The 18,947-nt window shown below is 38.3% G+C and overlaps 1 protein-coding gene across 4 annotated transcripts; it reads right to left on the reverse strand.

Annotated features, from left to right (window-relative positions):
• Positions 1-882: 882 nt before the first annotated feature.
• Positions 883-18,898, reverse strand: LOC109085194 (rho GTPase-activating protein 35-like). Of its 4 annotated transcripts, none has more exons than XM_042756470.1 (7): positions 18,671-18,898; positions 8,925-12,897; positions 8,628-8,769; positions 8,121-8,198; positions 5,244-5,375; positions 4,954-5,059; positions 883-4,861 (listed from the first exon to the last, which is right to left on the reverse strand). In XM_042756470.1, the coding sequence occupies exons 2-7, from the start codon at positions 12,648-12,650 to the stop codon at positions 4,501-4,503; spliced, it is 4,545 nt and encodes a 1,514-aa protein (XP_042612404.1). In that variant the 5' UTR covers positions 12,651-12,897; positions 18,671-18,898; the 3' UTR covers positions 883-4,500. The 4 variants fall into 4 exon arrangements, with proteins under 4 accessions (XP_042612404.1, XP_042612401.1, XP_042612403.1 ...); XM_042756467.1 differs by having other exon boundaries at positions 18,094-18,898; XM_042756469.1 differs by lacking the exon at positions 18,671-18,898 and adding an exon at positions 15,800-15,984.
• Between the last annotated feature and the right edge of the window lie 49 nt (positions 18,899-18,947).

Raw genomic sequence — 18,947 nt, forward strand, 5'->3', positions numbered from 1 at the left:
TACCAGCCAAAGCATGGGTTAGTCCATCATAACAGACATCATGAAAGACTTAAGGATACAGTAACAAAACAACTTGTTTATTTCTCAGTCAGAGATGTGGAAACGATCATAAAAATTAGACTTTGATGCAACACTGAATAGGGACAAGGCAAAAAAAAAAAAAAAAAAAAAATATATATATATATATATATATATACACAGAATATGGCTTTGTAACTAGTGGTACAGTTGCAAGATTGTGACATCTTGTTTCGAGTGATATAATGTAGTATAGTTTTTGTTTTTAAGAAAATTAAATTCTGAGGTTGATATTTGTCTAATTATGTCTAATTATGTGTAACAACGTCCCTCTAAATGTTGTAGGATAATACATTAATAAATCCAAAGGTTCCAAAAAGTATCTGCTTTAAAAAAACAAAAACAAAGCGTAGTTTTAACACATTTACTTCTGACTATATAGTAAAGCTTTTTATGTGATGATTATAAATCTCAAAGATAGATATTACAGTAAGGGCAGATAATCAGAGAAATGTGTTTTCATTACCTCTTTGTAATACTACAGTAGGTTTAAAAATATACAGTGACGACATTCATTTAGATAAATCAAATATTCAAAAGTTATTTATATATCTTTAAATAAGAAAAATTAATTTTAAATTGTGATATTCCACAATGTTACTTTTTACGGCATTTTAATCAAATAAATCTAGCCATGGCGAGCAAAAGAGAATGTATGTCTTATCTAAACATCTTGTCCCAAACATTTGAACAGCACTGTATAACCAGTATTAAAGACATAACATTCAATCTACTGATATAGCATGTCACTCAGTATCTAAAGGAAATACAATGAGAAACACAACAAATTGACAAAATCATACGTGTAATAAAATTGATTTATTGGTCATTCTTACTCATTTAAAGGCCTCCTGACCCTCCTTCATCACAGGATCATTTTGCTGTTTTCCTCCCATCATAATTAAATACATATTTTTAATCAGACTCATATTCTGAAATACTGAAACAGCAAAAACCTCCCTGTATAGATCTGTCATGCACATTACTAGCCTAATACCATTAAAAAAAGAAAGAAAGAAAGAAAATAAGCAAGAGACTAAGCACCAAGACTTTTTTTTTCTTTTGTTCATATATGAAAGAAACAACAGGTTCAGTTACGGTCGGTGTGTTTTGCACTTCTGACATACAACCAGGCAGCCACTACAGTAATTCTGAAAAGTCCTTCATTTGAGTGGTACAAAACGATACCATGTGAGCCACATAAAAAGGCCACAACATTCTTCTCTCAAACTTTTTTAAAAGCATAACATAAAGGTTGTTTCTTTCCAACATGAAAGGAATTACTCACGGCGGAAAGAGCTGCGCTGCTAATTAAAAGAACCTAAAGGTACCAGGATGAAACAAAGTGGGAGGTGGGTGTGCAAGTGGTCAAGAGTCTAGACGCTTCTCCCACAAACTAACCCACATCCAAAAAATTAGATGGCTATGAACAGGTTTTCTCTTTAATTTACATTTGCAGTCATGTAACTGGGGCTGTTCTACAGATTTTGGAAACATTTTTTTCACGCTCTCATATACTTATTAAACATACCTGCTGATCAACTTATGGCCACAAGAGGGTAGCAGAACATTTATTTACAAAGATCAAGAGTTTTTGAATTATTATGGACTGACCCTTGATATAACTTGAATTCAGACAACACAACTGATTTGGTTCAGATTATTTCTGATTACAATAATGTTTTTTTTTTTTTTGTGAACTTAAAATTATATAAAATATTCTGTAAAGGCTTTATATATATATCAGTCATTGTGATGTTAAAATTACCATATTTAAAGTGTGAGAAATTTCACGCGAATCTATATTGAAAATTATCATGAAATACATAGTTTCAGAGCATAACTGTCGCATGCAACCCAGAATTTTGAGTAATGCTTTCTTAGCAGTTTCTAAGGAAAGTTTATTAGTAAATTCAGCAGGTCATGTGTTGTGAAAACGTTCACACATTTTGATTGTTTATATGACTCCATCACAACTAATCAGGGCTGCTTCTTCCTTTTTTTTAGCCAGTATTCCATTCTCTGGCTTTAACACAATGCAACAACGGACAGAGAATAAACAACTTCTCATACTCAGTCTTTTAGGAAGAAAATAAAAATAAAAACCAAAAGTGAAATCCAAAGAAGTTCTACTTCTACAAACACTTCTACTTAACAGAACATTTTGTGGCACTCTTAAAGGGCCTCAAATCTTTAACCATTATGATAACCATCACAGTTACCCATCTTTTTCTTGACTAATCACATTAGCATGAAGAGAAATTGCATTCTTACAAGTATAACACAGAGATGGCTGTATCAACATCTGGACTAGTTTTCAAGCAATTCGCTGTAAATCTCGACAACAACAGAAAATATTACACTTCAAGTAGAGTTGGGATTCTTTCAGTTTTGTTCAGCCTGGTAGAAAAGCAGCAGATACACAGAATGAAGAGGATCATGAATGAAAGCGTTGTCTAATTAAAGATTTGCCATATGTGTCAAGTATTTGAGTTGAATCTGACATACTCATCCCCAACCCATCATCAAAATATGTACAACTGGTGTTGAACCCTTATCAGCCACATTGCACTACTTTGGTACTTCAGCTTTTCTACCTTGGCTGGATAGAAATAGTAAGTGGCATTTCAAGCAAAATATGTTTAGGAATAATTTCCTTCACATCAGAAGGTTTGTGGTTTAAGAGAAAAAAATAAGGTAATATACATACAATCTACACATGTATCATTGTATCTTTATACATCATGGATTTGTCCAGAAGAGTTTGGACAGAACATGGGGATGGCCGAAGCAGAAGAGGCAAATCGCGTCATTCCAATCCAGTTACAGGGAGATAACAATGAAAAAAGGCGATTTAAGGTCCATGTAAGTCAAAATTCAGGCTGTACAAGAGGTCCAAAAAACCCACTAATAGAGGACAAAAGACATACTAATGAATGTAGAATCAAGGATGAATTTGAGGCCAGGATTAGGCTTGATCTGTGTGACCTCTACATTCACACTGAAAAGGTCCACTGATCTTTTAAACCTGATGCCAAAAATGGGAACCAATCATTATTCAGTGTTGCAGTTCACAATACAGGTCTATATAAAAAGACAAAAAAGTGCTTTAGATTATTTCTAAGTAAAAACAACGGAGTTCATAAAACAGTCAAACTGGGCATCAGTAAAAGGTCTTCAACATGTAGTTTTTAAAACTTGAGTCCAAAATTAAGGTGTGAGGGTTTTGAGTTGCTGATTCAGAGTCTAATGTTTAAGGATCAGAGTAAATCTGCAGTCTCAGTGATCTTGAGCCCCACACCAGCGCTAACTGGAAGCGCATTCCCTAAAACCACGTGATATCACTGCCATTTAAATCCCAGCCTTCAAAGAAAGGGCACGTATGCTCCCATTAGGTGAATTTATGAGCAAAGCTCCACAGGAGACAAGCAGCAAAGCAAATCCTCATCAACATCACCTTCCAGCCTATCAGGTGTCAGAACTTTAAAGCAAGGAACAAAAACATCCTCCAAAATCCATGGTACATTTAAAGTTTGTACAACTTAAAATAATAAACCAATAATGGTAGAGTGGAACACAACAACCAGGCAAAGTGGTGAATATGGTTGCAGCCTAAGTGATTTCATTTATCTTGAAAAAAAGATAAAGAAGAGAGAGAGAGAAAGAGAAAAGTGAATCCCAAAATGATTTCAGGATGAAAGACTGAACAAGAGTAAGTGCTTCATGGTTTTCATGACTTTAGTGTCCTCTATAACACAGATCCATATAGAGACGTATAGAGACGTAAAGAGAGAGAGCAGGAGAGAAAAAGAGCAGGTACTGTTGTAAAATGAAATGTAACTGTCTTCCACTGAAAGAAGAAAACAGGAAAATCTTTGAAAAACCATGTGTATCCTTCTTGGTTAGAGCATCTATATTCACTCTCTAGAATATAACACCACCCCCTTCTGTAATAAACTACATGAAGGGCAGCGCTGACATGGTGATTGCAGTCTTTGTTGGTTACACACTTTAAAAAGAATTTTCAAGAGTTCATAAGCGCACAGACCTTATTTTTTTGAGTGATGTGTATTAATAACTGTAGATTAGGGTGCTCAGTCCTATAAAGAGTTTAGATACACACACCTGAACCAGATAGTCAAGGTTCTGTGGAACATTAAATATTGATAGACGTGTGACAGAACAGGTTGGAACTAAATTCTGCAGGAAGGTGGATTCCAGGAGCAGGACGGAGCATCCATGATGTGACTACTGAAAGCGCAGAACAATTTTTTTTTTACATACAACACTGACCTGAACAAGCTACATGTTTTAGAGGCATTTAGATGTGTGTGCAGAGTGTGTATGTAGATGTGTAAGCATGCATTGCAAGTGTTTGTGTGTATAGTTCACTAAATAACGGGCCACATGTTATTCCCCATCTCACAGTGGTTCTGCAGGGGCCGTGTGTGGGCTCTGGGGGGGAGAATGTGGTGGGGACTGCAGAAGGGGGGTGAAATGTGGGGTCGGGGGGCAATAAGAAGGGGCGGCTGTGGGGGATGGGGGCAATCCGGAGGGCACCAGTGGCCCAGGGGGTCCGAAGGGGCCAGTGGGTGACTCAGCAGGAGGCTGGTTGTAAAAGAAGAAAGCACACTGATGGATGAATGTCTCGATGATTGTCTGGTAGGTGCGCGTGGCTGTCAGGGCATCCATTGAGGTGAAGTCTGGCCGCATCAGTGTTGGCCAGAAACAGATGGAGAGATTCTCGCTGGTCATTAAGTTGACTCTGTTCCACTGACTAACTCTGAGAAAGAGAAACAGAGACATATGATGTACTGTCTCTTCCCTTTAACTGATCTGGAATAGTTAGCAACTGCAGGTGGTTTTCAAACTTACTTGTTTAGATGGCTCATTACATATTTAAAGACATCAAAATTTTCCCTGGGAAATCGTCTTAACACATCCTTCATTGTGTGAAGCCTCTGTTCTCTATCATTAATTTCTGTGCACACAAAAATTAATAACTTGATTATTCCACAGGTTCAGACAGGCACAGTGTTATGGATGAAATAACACCCGATTTTCCTTCTGAATGCAAAGCTTTATTATTTTAGAATTCAAGAGGATGCATTTACTTTATTACATTGTTCACAAATGTATTTAAAGAATGTTAAGGGAAATCTTACTGAAAGCTTCCACCAGCTCCTCCTGTGAGCTGTAAGGAACCAGAGGCTCAGGCAGCTCAGAGAAGAAACTTTTCATTGCTCCGGCAACTGTGTTCACAGTGAAGTCCTTCTCCACAAGGTCCAGATTGTGGTCTAAAACAAATGAAAAATTAATAAATGAACAAAGTGAGTCAAGGAAGAACAAGAGCAGTGCAGCTTATCCATAAATATTTTTTTGTGTGTGTGTGGAAATAACAAAACAAAATACATTTTACATTAAAAGCTTGTAGATACTGTCAACATATTGACATACTGAGAACTGTACTTAAGTAGACTCAAGTACAGTTTTTGGGATGATATGACCAAAATTATCGTTACTATGTCTATGTAGCAGCTTTGAAAGCCAGTGCGTGATTTTTTTTAGACAGCCTATCAGTAATCACTCTGTACATTAAGTTATTTTGTAGATTTTTTTTTATTACTGGCATTTTTTGAATGTTGTATTTTTTTGATTTTTATTTTTTTTTGGTATTTATTTGTTTTTGGTTGAAATTTGACTATGTATTGAAAAAGCCTAGCTATTAAGTTTTTGAATTTTTAAAGTTTTCAGTCTGAAGTACTTTGAAAGTTAAAATAGTTTTAAAGATTAAAGTTTGAATGTTTTCAAGGCAATACAGTCTATCAGAAAAAGAGATATAAAACATATTGCTAGGGTACCTGGGGTGGTTGCTAAGCTGTTTCTAGCATGACTAGCATGTTGCTAACATGTTTCAGCATGATTAACAAGTTAATAGCATGTTGCTAGCATGATTCTAGCATGATTAGCATGTTAATAACATGGTGTTACCATTTTGCAAGCACGATTCACAAGTTACTAGCATGTTTCTAACATGATTAACATGCTACTAGAGTGTTGTTAGCATGATTAGCATGTTACTAGCATTGTGTTAACATTTTGTTAGCATTATTAACAAGTTAGTAGCATGTTTCTAGCTTGATTACTATGTTCTAGCATGGTGTAAGCATAATTAGCAAATTACTAGCATGTTGCTATCATGATTAGCATATTATTAGCATTACTGCTAGCATTTTGTTAACATGTTTAACAAGTTGCTAGCATTTTCATAGCATGATTATCTTGTTACTAACATGGGGTTAGCATTTTGTTAGCATGATTAGCAAGTTTAATAGCATGTTGCTAGTATCATTCTAGCATGATTAACATGTTACTAGCATGATTCTAGCATCATTAGCAAGTTACTACCATTTTGTTAGCATGATTAGCAAGTTACTAGCATGATTAGGATGTTTCTAGCATGGTAAGCACCTTACTAGCATGGTGTTATCCTTTCTAGCATAATTAGCATGTTACTAGCATGTTTAACAAGATACTAGCATTTTTCTAGCATGATTAGCAAGTTACTAGCATGTTGTTAGCATGATTAACAAGTTACTAGCATTTTGTTATCATGTTTCTAGGATGATTAGCAAGTTAATAGCATGTTGCAAATACAGCATTTTAGCAAAAACAGCTAAAAAACAGCTTGGGAGACCAGCCTGGCCTGCTAAAAAAAGTGGCCAAAACCACTTTAAAACCAGCTTGGGAGACCAGCCAAAGAAGTCAATCAGCTTAGGCTGGTTTTAGCTGTTTTTCAGTAGGGAGTTGTTAAGCTTTTCTGTAGCAATAGACAGCTTAAATATACCATAAGTCTTATTGTATAAAAGTTTTCACCCCCTCAATGAAAGTCTATGGGATTTTAGGTGGTTTTGATAGTCTGGTTTACGAAAACTGTAAGCCAGATCAGTTAGAAACTTATAAGAAGAAGAAGTTGTTTAAGTAGGATTTCAGTAAACTGGCTTTCTCAAGCCAACTTAATTTAATAAGTAGTAGTTAATATTGTGGTATATTACATATATTAGACACAATATTGTCTGATAATATTACCTATAGTCTCCTAACACAACAAAGTAGTTGTTTGACTTGAACCAGCACTGCACAGATCGTTCTATGACATCAAAGTACAGCGAGAGCAATTAGAGAGCATTTTTTATTCAATGTCAAATAAATCTTGCTGTTTTGCTTTCTTGTTAAAGCAGCGTTGCTGTTGTAAAGTTACACAACTGCAGTTGTGTTGCTGGGTTGTGAGTTATACAACAGTCGTCTTGCTGTGTGAGATCACTACCATGCTGCTTTTGAGGGGGTGGGTAGGGGTGTTAAATAATTTTTTGTTTGTTTGTTTCATTTCTATATGTTTGTAACATTCTAAAAGCTCTTTATTCCAAAGACACTGCAAGTTGGTCAGTGTATTCAGTAGGCGTCAATGACACCGCGTCATGTATTGTAAGTTGCTTCTGAAGCATAAGGTATTGCAAGTATTACATACAACAATAATAAAACAGTGCATTGACATAAAGGAAATTAAGTTTTGGTACTTAAGCACTTTTAAAAGCAAGTTCTTCTGTACTTTTAGTTAAGTAAAAATCTGTCTTTACAACTTTCACTTGTAATGGAGTAATATTTGACCAGCACTATCTGTACTTATCTGTATCACTCAAGTAATGGATTTGTGTACTTTGCCCACCTCTGCGTTTCAACAGCTTAAAATCACTTCTTTTTAAACAGCAATGCTTAAAAATGCGTGAAATATATACGTTTTCATGACTATGTAGCACAGCAATGTCATGTGAGCGTGTAACCGCGATAGAGATGATAGTCCAAAATTTCTACCGGTTGACAAATTTCTACCAGTTAATCGTGTCTACCAGTATATGGCCCACCTCTACTGTCAACATGAACTTATACATACTATATGTAACAATATGTGCCTCAACACCATAAGGCAATCCACCATCATACTGTAACCCACAACAATTTTACTGAAATCCTTATGAACTTACCCTGTTCAAACTGTCTCTGTATGCTCTCTATCTCCGACTTATTCCCACTTACCCTGTAGATACCCTCTGTTGTCAAACCTACGAGAGAGAGTTTTTTTTTTAACAAGATAGTTTAAGGTACATCTTTCTATGACTCATTTTAAGCATTTTAAGACTTTTAAGTACTAATCACAATTTGTTAAAGTGTCGAAGATAATTCTACAAACTGCTACTACATACAGGTCTAATATGCTGTGTTTGCGTCTATTAAAAATGCCAAAAAATAAAAAGTTCTTAAATTCATATTTATATGGTTCTACAAACTTAATTGTTAGACCATAACTTTAACCCAGTCAGACAAAAAAGTGAACTATGTGCAAAACTATGCTGTGGTGTGATTTATGACAGCTACAGGCCATTAAGAATCTAAATTTAACTGGAAACTGCGATAATGATAAGCTTATATGGTTCCCTAAGCACAACTCTTATGGGGTGAGTGTGATGGTGAAACAGCAGCAGCACATGTACCTGTGGCTTCAATATAACGAATACACTTGTCAATGAAAACTGGAATAGGTCGTTCAAGGGAAACAACATTCACTAGAGGCACCGCAAAGTAGTTACTTTCCAAAGGCTTTGAGATAGAATGACGCGGCTTTGGTCTTGTTTTCTGCCAAACAGCAAGACAAATAACGATTATTTGACAATTATACAAACATTGTTTTGACTCAAATAACAGCAATCAAATTAAATATCACAATGTTAAAAACAGATGAGCATCCTTTTTTAAAAGCCATGTAAAATAAGTCAACAAATAAATCTTACTTTGCCTGGTCGGCGAAGACTTTTTAGTATGTTCCTCTTTTTAGGATCTTCTCCTTCATTGAGTATGTCTGCCTTCAGCCCTGAAACGTCGTCATCTTTTGACCTTGAGAGTGTGCCAATCTCATCATCGCTACCAATGGAAAAACTAGTGCGGAAACTGCTGAACTTCCCCAGACGTTTGGAACGATCACGGTACAGCCGTGGCTTCACCCTTGCTGCAGAGAACTTGCGACGTCTCTCTAATGAGCTGCCATCCCCTTCACTGTCTGAACCATTGCCTCCTCCATTAGAGTGGATCCGATTGGAATTGCGGATGGTAATAATTTTGCCCTGTGTGCTGTCATGTGGCACAGAATATATGCTATCCTCATAGCTGGGGCGTGGTTTGGAGACAGCATCCACTGGCTCAGCATAGTCCGAAGGATCATAATCTCCTCCTAGAGGCCACGTCACATTGGATGTAAGGGAACGCCGATGGCTGACTGTATCCACGTATGGATTAAAATTTGGTTTTCTAAGGTCAAATGTGACACTAGGTTTGGGTCTTACTTGAGGAGGAACTTTATTATTTAGCTTGTTCTCAAAGGTGCTAAGGTCAGAGATCACAGAGAATGTGTCACCTGAGTCCAGGTCAGGCAGTTTGAATCCACCATGTGAGGTGAGTGTTCCATCATGGTAAGGCGGGGAAGCCTCCATGTCTTCCTCAGAATCTAACAGCATTGTGACAGGGCTTGGGGAGCCACAGTGTGGTGAATACACATTCTCATTTGTGCTACTGGCTTCTGCAACATTTTCATACATATGACTGGCCTCAACAATAGTTTTCTTTTCTAATACCTCTGTGAAAAATTGTTCCAACAGGTCTAGTTTGTGTAGTCCTCCAACAACTCCTCCAGGGCCACAGACAATACTGCAAAACCGTCCCTCAAGTTCACGGGCCAGTTCTTCACCTTGGACTAACAACCCATGAGCAGACTCAGAGTCCAGAAGCTCAGTCCGGGTTTCCCCCACTGCGAGCAGCTGAACTGGGACAATGTCCTGAACTTCACACAAAAAGGCACACAGGGTTTCAAAAGAAGCCTTGCGGCTAGCAGAGTATACAGCGATGTAGCCATGCACCAGCCGACTCTTACGAGTGGCAAAAGAAGCATGGTATGACATTAGAGTCAGTTCAATTGTATGCTTGTGTCCACCAATTATTTTTTCTAGCAGCACCGAAGTGCCACTTGTCTGAGGAGAGGTCGGCTTGCAATGCTGTGGAAGCAGGAATGGTGCAAGAAGTTGATCAATGTCATAGGAGTCTCCACACATTAGGCACATGACAATACGCAATTCAGCCTCTGGACTCTGATCCTGCTGTAACTCTCGAATACATGGAGGCAGCGGAGGTGCAGGTGGAGAACAGCTACGAAATGTAGAAGTCCTCCTTGTTTCAAGTAGAACCTTCAAGACCTGATTGATCTGCTTTTCATTCACATTTCGCCCATACCCAATGCCAGGGGAGGCAGGTTCCAGGTAGTTACACTGCAGTTTTACAGCTACTTGCTGACCTTGTGAGATTAATGCTTGAGCAGTCTCACCACCAATGTCACCCAGTCCTCCAACACCTCTTTTGGTTACTAATAAGAGTGACAGGGGAAGCTGAGCCATATGGTTGTCCCTCCTGCCAAGCGTGGACTCTCGCAACTTCTCAATACTTTCTACAACATATGACAAGGACTCTTTTGAGTTGTACAAACACAGGCATCCGTGGGGAGTAAATGTGGATGTATTAAATGAATTAACAGGAAGTCTAACATTACCCTCAATGGGCCGAAGTACAAGCTCATACATTCTACCTTCAAGCATATAATGATCATCATTGGTACACAATGCCCGAATCTCATTGGCTAATTCTCTAGCAAGACCATCCTTGCCCAGTATAACAAGATTGATCCTTTCTACCTTTCCATCAAAAATATTGGACTTTCCAAAAGAAGGGTATTGTGCAGGGAAGCATGAGGCTAGTATTTGCTCAATTTTGTTGTCAACACAGTGTGGGCAGTTCGGACATGTTTCCTTCGTAGGGTGATACACAAAATGGATGTGTTTCAGCACTAAAGCATCCCTTTCAGCTTGTAATTTCTGAAGGGCCTTGAAGCGTTGTTCTTCACCTAACACTTCTTGAATTGCTCCCATCTTCTCTTTACTAGGTTTGGCATCTACCTCAAGTTCATAGAAGAGCTCAGAGTACTCCAGCAGAAGCTCCTGAAAATCCTCTTTTGCCCTGTCTATGATTGCTTTCTGGTGCCGGTTATAAATGTCCAAATATTCTGGCTCCTCAAGCCACTGGTAGAAGTCTTCATTCATGATAAAGCTTCTGGCCTCCTCCCAGGGTTTGCCAGGGGTAACAAAAGGTGAAGATGCTAATTTTGCTTTGAACTCATGACGCATCTGGGCACGCTTGCATTCATTGCGCAAGTGTTCAAGGTGTGCATCAAAGATTATTTCAGCAGCCGTGGTGTCTAGAACATCAAAGGGGATACGTTCATCCTCCATATTGTCAAGATGCGGCGTGTCCTCCCATGGTGCATCATCCAGAACCACAAACCAATGATCAAAGTCTTTTTTAGATTCAAGGACCTTCTGGACCCCAGACCAGCTCAAATGCTCAATTTCATCCAACTCAGAAACTAAACTACTCAAGGCGAGAGGAAGAGCGCTCAAGTATGCTTTACGACGCCTTTCAATGTGTTCCTGTTTTAGCCGGTGAATATGCTGTTGAAATAGCTTCTTAGCCTTACATGTACCTTCTAAAAATACATACTCCTTGTATTCAGGTAAATTCTGCATTCGTCGGCTAATGTTGGGCCATGTTTCATTGTGATTCTTCACAATGTGGTTTACTAACCACTCATAGCGGTCTTTTGCAGAAGCAATTAGTTGACTCTGGTGTTTCAATGCCTCAAAGTAAGGTATGATCTTGGGCTTACCTCTTCCCTTATCAATGAGCTGTATCATGGTAAGGAAAGCCAAGTCAACATTGACGTTGGACCGTGCCGACGTCTCAACAACCTGCAAGTTCTTTTTTGTAATGGCAAAGGTATGAGAGTCCTTGATGTATCGCTCCACTCCCTCATCACACTTAGTGAGAACTAGCACAATAGGCTTTTTTGTCTTGCTTAAGTGATTGTACAAGTTGGTGACAAATTTCATTTGATCATCAAAGTTGCGGTTCATACCACGACTGACATCAACACAGAGCAGAAAGCCATCAACCTGCAATTTGCCTTCGGGCATTTGCTTCTGTTCGAAGTCTTGCTCGAGTCCCAACTGATCAGTGCAGAAGTACATGAGTTTTTCAGCAGAAGCCAGTTTGGTGGAGGCAGCTCTTTTGATGTAGGGCTGTAAGGCTGTGCTGCGATGGGGCTGGAACGTCTGGTCATCAATGAATTCGGTCTGCTCAACCACATGCATCCTGCAGTCTGCGCCATCTTCCAAAACTCTCCCCACCTCTCCCCAGAACAGGAAATGGTCATTGTTTACAACCCGGCCACCGAAGTCACTGGTACTTAGCACAGAAGTGTGATCAAGATGGAAGTCGTCCGCACTAGGACGGACAAAGCGGTTACAAAGGCATGATTTACCAACTCCACATTGCCCTTTCTCTTTCTCAGTTCCCGACAGGCCAACAACAACGAGGTTGTAAATAGGCATTCGGGATTCTTGCTTTTTAGCCATCATCATCGTACACAGGCATTCATCTTGCCATGCCCCAAAGGTTGACAGAGGCAGACTCTTTAAAATGTGTCCATAAAATATTGATGTCAGGGGCCCGTATTTGATTTACAATTGAGGTTTCACTTCTGTTGTTTCAATCATCCTTTCAGGTCAAAAAAACTGCTTGTATGTTCTGCCCATATTAGAGGGTACTAGTAGTTAAGAGAGGAGACATGAAGATGTGAAGAAGGCAGAAGCAGAAATTGGGGCTAGCCTAAATGAGAAAGGGAGGGAGAAAGAACAAATTATCAGCAAAATTATGTGCTTTGTGTGCCCAAAAGGCAAATTTAAAAGAAACTACTTTATGAATTCCCACAGAAATGATGATACTTGATTCACACAGTATAACTCCACATTAAACACTAAACCTCTTAATGTACCTAACAATATAAAATAACACGTTTCTAATAATGTTTCTTCAACAATGCTTAAATAATGTTCTAAACAAACATTTCTTTAAAAAATATACAATTCTAATCAAAATATAAAGCACATTTTCATCAAATTCTTATTATGGATTTCTAGCTTTATCAGATTAATATGGATCAATTCCTATGCTAGCAAACCTACGCAACTATGTAAATACTAAAAACTAGTTAGAACATTTAACTTCACAGTCCTTCACAATCATAATTCACAATCTATTTACACATGGTTTCATGGTGTACTTTGAATTTAAACATATACTGCTTGATAGTTTTTGGTTATTTTTATTTAGTTTTTGAGAGTTGCCCAATTTCCAAAACACATGCATACAGTATGTTGGTTGTACATTTAATAATGGTGCTTTCTCACACAGCAGACATAAGCAATAATTTCAGCATGTAATTAATCCACTACTATCCTTAGCTAGTGCTGCTTTTTAAAGACTTAGGAAATTCTTGATTAGTTTATTTGCCCAAATGAAGTCTTCTGTTGTCTGAACTTGTTATTTATTATTTTATTTTTCAAGTATATGTTTTCTTTTGTCTATAAAAAAATAAAATACCAAGGCTCCCAAATCAGTTCCTCCAGGTTTTCGCGATTCTGCGTTCACTGAATTTATCCCAAAATCAAGGAAACTCCGCAATTTTCGCAAAAGCTCGCATTTTCGTAATTGCCACAGATTTTCTACAGATTTTGGGCTTAGATGCGTCCCGTGACGTCATCGCAACGCGCATCCAGTCAAAGAAAGGTCGTTTCTCAGTTCCAAAAATGGAATTAACCACTGATCTCGATCACGCGACACCGTTGTACACAGCGCTGGAAGAATCAATAACATCTCTGTGAAATCTTGTGAGAAGCATTCAAATTCGGGCAGAATTCTGTTAAAGCTGATATCAGAACAAACGCCACTGATGTGGAAACCAGGAAAAACATTGTTCAATAGTCACAAATCACCACCACCATTTACCATGGATTTAACATAGTAAAACTACAGGAACAACCTGTGGCAGAAATGGTCTAATGTTTTCGAGTGATTTTAAATTCTTCACACAACTTTTCCCACTTCAAAGCTTTAAGTATTACTGAATTTGAAAGAGATTTCTAATGTGACGATATTTGTTCATCCTTCATAGGTTGCCCCCATGTATAAAACTAAAAGTTTCACAATGTAGGAATGCAAACTCTTATTTAAAAATAAAAAAAATATTAAATTACCACTAGTAGATGGCTGCAGATAAGTACTTATAGGCCATTTCCACTCCCTAATATATATATATATATATATAATATATATATATATATATATATTCAGACATACCCTATTCAATGACAGTAATAAAAGTTAATTTTATCTGCATCTCAACTACCTAGACAGCACAATTACATCTGTAAGACATCTGCTGAAGATCTGCTAATTGTCTCAGAAGAAGTTTTACATGCGTTCTAATAAATGTCTATTTGACATCTGACAGGAAACATCTCAGAGACATATTGCAGATGAGCAAGCACTCTTAAAAATACATCTTGCATATGTAAATGCAGACATCAAATAGACATCTCCGAGATGTACATTGTGCGATTAGGGTGAGTGCTTTACTGTCAGGTGCTGGTGCCACCTTCTGTAGAACTTAATGGCACTGGTGCTGTTGTCCTCAAATGTTAGTCTGGAAACCTACAATGTTTCTCGAAGTCAGAAAAGTCATAACAGTCTTCGAAGAATGTTGTTTGTGGTATATTTTCACTGCAAAAAAAAAAAAAGAGATGTCAACGCAAACTTTGAGAAAAGCCACAGTAAAATGAGTCATTTTAGGCCGCAAAAATCAGAAAAAAAGTTCTGCGAAATCCTGGAGGGACAGCCAAATACTTACAGCAAACACCATATTAATGACATTTTTTACTATATTTCATTATCTGAAATGTCTCTTGTGTTTGCCAGTTCAACTCTCAATTCCTAATTATTGACAGGGTGTTACTAGGTAGTTTCTAGTCATTCTGTGTGGTTCATGTTGTTCATTCATTTATTCATTCAAGTTTCCATGATATTCTGGTTGTATAAATGGATCAGGCTGTTTGTGTGATTGAACAATATTACATACAAAATACTAACGCACAATATAAAAAATACAGAAAACAGTAAAGGTAATTACTTCCTCTCCAGTGAATAGCACTTAGGGTCAAACAGTTAGACTACATTTTCAAAGTATTTTCAGAGTATGGTCTAATAGTAGGCACATTTAAACAAATAAGCACTGTTGAATAGAATATTACCAGCATTTAATTATTTCTTTCTTTAACCATAACTGTATTATTTCCAATACAGCATAGGGTTGGGCGACGTCTACAGTGAAACATCGCGATGCATCTTAATCATTATAAGGGAAAACAACTAAGCATTCCGAACAACTTCTCTACACCGGATGCGAGCAGCGCGGTGCAACGCGACAAAATACTAAAGAACCACTGATCTATAATAGAGATGTATTATTTATAGATTAGTCAATAGAACTCACTCAGTATAATCGGTGATGCTTTCTACACCGGAATGCGGCGCGTCACAGCGTGACACTACAAGTCCCTGGCAGCTGCTGCGTTCTATTTATGACGTAATGATAAACACCAATTTCAAATGATTATCAACGGTCGCTTTGTCGCGTCCAATATAGACAGTCTTTAGCTGCCGATCAGTCTACCTTCTTTCCGATTTCGAGCCGATTTGTTTTGTTACCAGCGGCACAGGCAATAACGTCAGCCGCGCATTTTCGCTCTCTTCTCTCCGACGACTTCTCTCTCACACAGGTCTCATTGGCACCGGTTAAATCGTGCTTGTACTGCGCATATTTTACTTATTCCCGCAGGTTTCGCGTTTACACCAAAAGCGAACACACCATATTGGGTCCGTGGATAAACTCTTAAAGGGACCGCTGCCCGATATTCCTGCTGCTGTCTGTCATGTTAATCAAAGAACAAAAGACAAAGAAAATCACTTTCTGCTCTTGACTGAATACGTTTTATAACTTTAATGGTAAGCATCTCGAGTTTTATCCATGAAATGCACAGGGGAGAATTTTAAATAATGTAGCTGATTGCTGTTTCCATGCAATTACAATGAATGTGGACTGGAGCTTTCAAGCTTTAGAAATGATAAAAAGCATCACAAGTGGCTGATGTGATGGGCTATGTCCCATGTCTTCTAAAGCTATATGATATTTTTATTTGAAAAACAGACCGAAATTTAAGATGCTGGGCTACTTTCATGATGCTTTTTTTTTGTCATTCTGTACCTTAACAGCCTTAGTCTTCATTCACTTTCATTATACTTAAAAGAGTGGGCAGAATATTCTTAAATTCACCTAGTGTGTTCCACAAAACCAAAAGTTCTCATGGAATTTTCATTTTTTGGTGAACTAATTGCTATCTAAGGGCATTGTCACATACTGTATGTCAGGGATAGGCAACTTCGGTCCTGGAGGGCCACTGTCCTGCAGAGTTTAGCTCCAACCCTAATTAAACACACCTGAACAAGGCAATCAGTGTTTTCGGGATTACTAGATAGATACAGGCAGGTGAGTTTTTATGAGGGCTGAAGCTAAACTCTGCAGGATAGTGGCCCTCCAGGACCAGAGTTGCCTATCCCTGCTGTATTTAGTTGTTAGACATACCATTTATACCAGTATTAATATGTATATTATACATTAGACAGCTACATGGATGACATTTTAACATTTAAAAGAATGTGATCATTTATTGAACTTGCTAAAAAAGAAAAAAAAAAAAAAAAAGAGTATGAAACAAGATTACTTTTACAACAGTTCTTGTTCCCACTTTGCAACAAAACACAAATGCACGTATTTAGGTTAGTGCATTGTTATAAATAAGAGAAGAATGCAGAATAGAGTATAAAAAAAATCTTTATTCATCATTGATCTTAATTAGTGCTGTAACAAATACAAAAAAAAAAAAAAACAACAACAACAACCTTGTTTTAATTATTAGTGGCTATTCAAAATGGTGTTTTTCTAGAGCTACTCCTGGACAATGCACTCAGCATGCATATTACTCCTGCTAACTTGAAAAATATTTTAGTGGTACAGCACCACACACATGAAAAGATTTGCTGGTGAATCCTGATGCAATATCTGGTGTTGTAGACTTAAAAACTCAAATACAGACCCTGTGTGGCTACAAAACTCAAACTATGTGATCCTCAGGTGCAGTGCAAGTGGATGGTATAGTGACAATGCTGTCTGATTGGTTCTACATAATATCCGAGTCTACCAGCTGTTTAGACTCACCTTCAACTGACACACCAAGACACAGCCTGATGATCTGAATTGAACACTGTTTGGGTTATGTGTATAACAAAATATAGACATCCCACTGCACACTCTTCAAGCAAAATACACATCTGAAGTTCTGAACCCTAAAGAAAGCAACTGCTAAAGGATTTCACTTCAAAAGCCTATAGGCCCAGCAAAGCCCAAGCAAGAAAACTACCTAACGCGGATGTCATGGTTCAGATATGAGCGTCTCAGCTGTCTGTGTGGCGCTGCAACAGAGATTACACACTCAACTGTCCGTGACATTTCCTCACGTATTTAAATCAGCGTATGCAGTCATAATAAATTAGCGTGACTCATCTACGTTACATTTCGTTGGTGTATTCTCCAAATGAAGTATTGCGTTACATAGCAACTAACAAGGTGCACATCACGTGTGAAAATAGTCTGGCAAATTATAACATTCCGAGATTATAAGAGTGCAGGATAAATCCGTTTTCAATGCAACCAAGGCGCTGCCTGCACAACAGACAGCACTCATTTGTATTTGTACACACAATTTCCATTCTGTACTACACTTCTTCTTTAAAGATATTTGATTTATAGTATTCTCAAACTGCTGAAACCTTTCATGTAGGTGACACGGTCTACTTTGCTCGCTAATACTTGTTTTAATGAAACACCGTTGATAATACACACATACGTACCAGTGCCTTTCCCCGTCCTCCGGTTCGCTTCTCGAGCCCTCTTCCCTCGTCCAGGCCAGCGCGAGAGGGCTTACAACCGGCTTGGTTAGTGTTGTTGGAAACCAGAAAGAAAGGAAACCAAAAGACTACGTAACAAGCCGAGGACATTAAATTCCGTGAGGACTGTTTGATTGTGGCTTGACAGACTTGCAGTTTCCAAGGGATATTTTTGTCAGGCGCAACTTACTGATCTCGCGTTCGCATAGAAACGGCTGTGAAAATCCACCGACGGCTAAACATATCCAAACAAAGAAATGCCCTTTCTTGGAGGCCAGTCGTTTCCGTGCAGAAAAAGGCTTTTTTATTTTCTTCCTCCGGCCTAAGCACGTTGGTTTTGATCAATTATAATGCCCTTTGTTGTGGCCATAAAATGCTGATTTCACCGTGTGCAGACAGCATGCAGCGATGCCTTTACAGTGAGACACAACATCCAGTTTTTCGTAGCCAAATCACGAGCAATCTGGGCAACGCATGTCTTTAAATGTTAAGATATATATATGTATATATTGTGCGTGAGGGTGAATGTGGTTGTCCAAACCTCCCAATAATGGCGGTTCCTCCGCCCGAACCCAACTCTGAGTCTGCCCTCTTTCGCTCTCCTTTTTTGAGGATAAAAGAGGGTTACTGAGACAGCCGAGACTCGCCCAGTGGCGCATGGACAACAGCACAGCGCTGAGCCAATTACAAGAGCCGAGCTCGAGCGCGCGCACGCGGACGCAGGCCCAGGCCCGACCTAAAGGCGAAGCAGCATCCTTTCAAAGACAGAGTGATTGATGTTGTTGCAGATGATTGTGATCGTATATACATTTCTCAAA

Source organism: Cyprinus carpio, chromosome A5 (assembly GCF_018340385.1).
Source record: "Cyprinus carpio isolate SPL01 chromosome A5, ASM1834038v1, whole genome shotgun sequence".
NCBI lineage: Eukaryota > Metazoa > Chordata > Actinopteri > Cypriniformes > Cyprinidae > Cyprinus > Cyprinus carpio.

Coding starts and splice junctions, on each gene's coding strand:
- LOC109085194 (XM_042756470.1), bottom strand. CDS start 12,650: ATGATGATGGCTAAAAAGCAAGAATCCCGAATGCCTATTTACAACCTC. Junction 8,770..8,924: donor GTCTTCGCCGACCAGGCAAA/GTAAGATTTATT, acceptor GCTGTTTGGCAG/AAAACAAGACCAAAGCCGCG. Junction 8,199..8,627: donor TCGTTATATTGAAGCCACAG/GTACATGTGCTG, acceptor TCTCTCTCGTAG/GTTTGACAACAGAGGGTATC.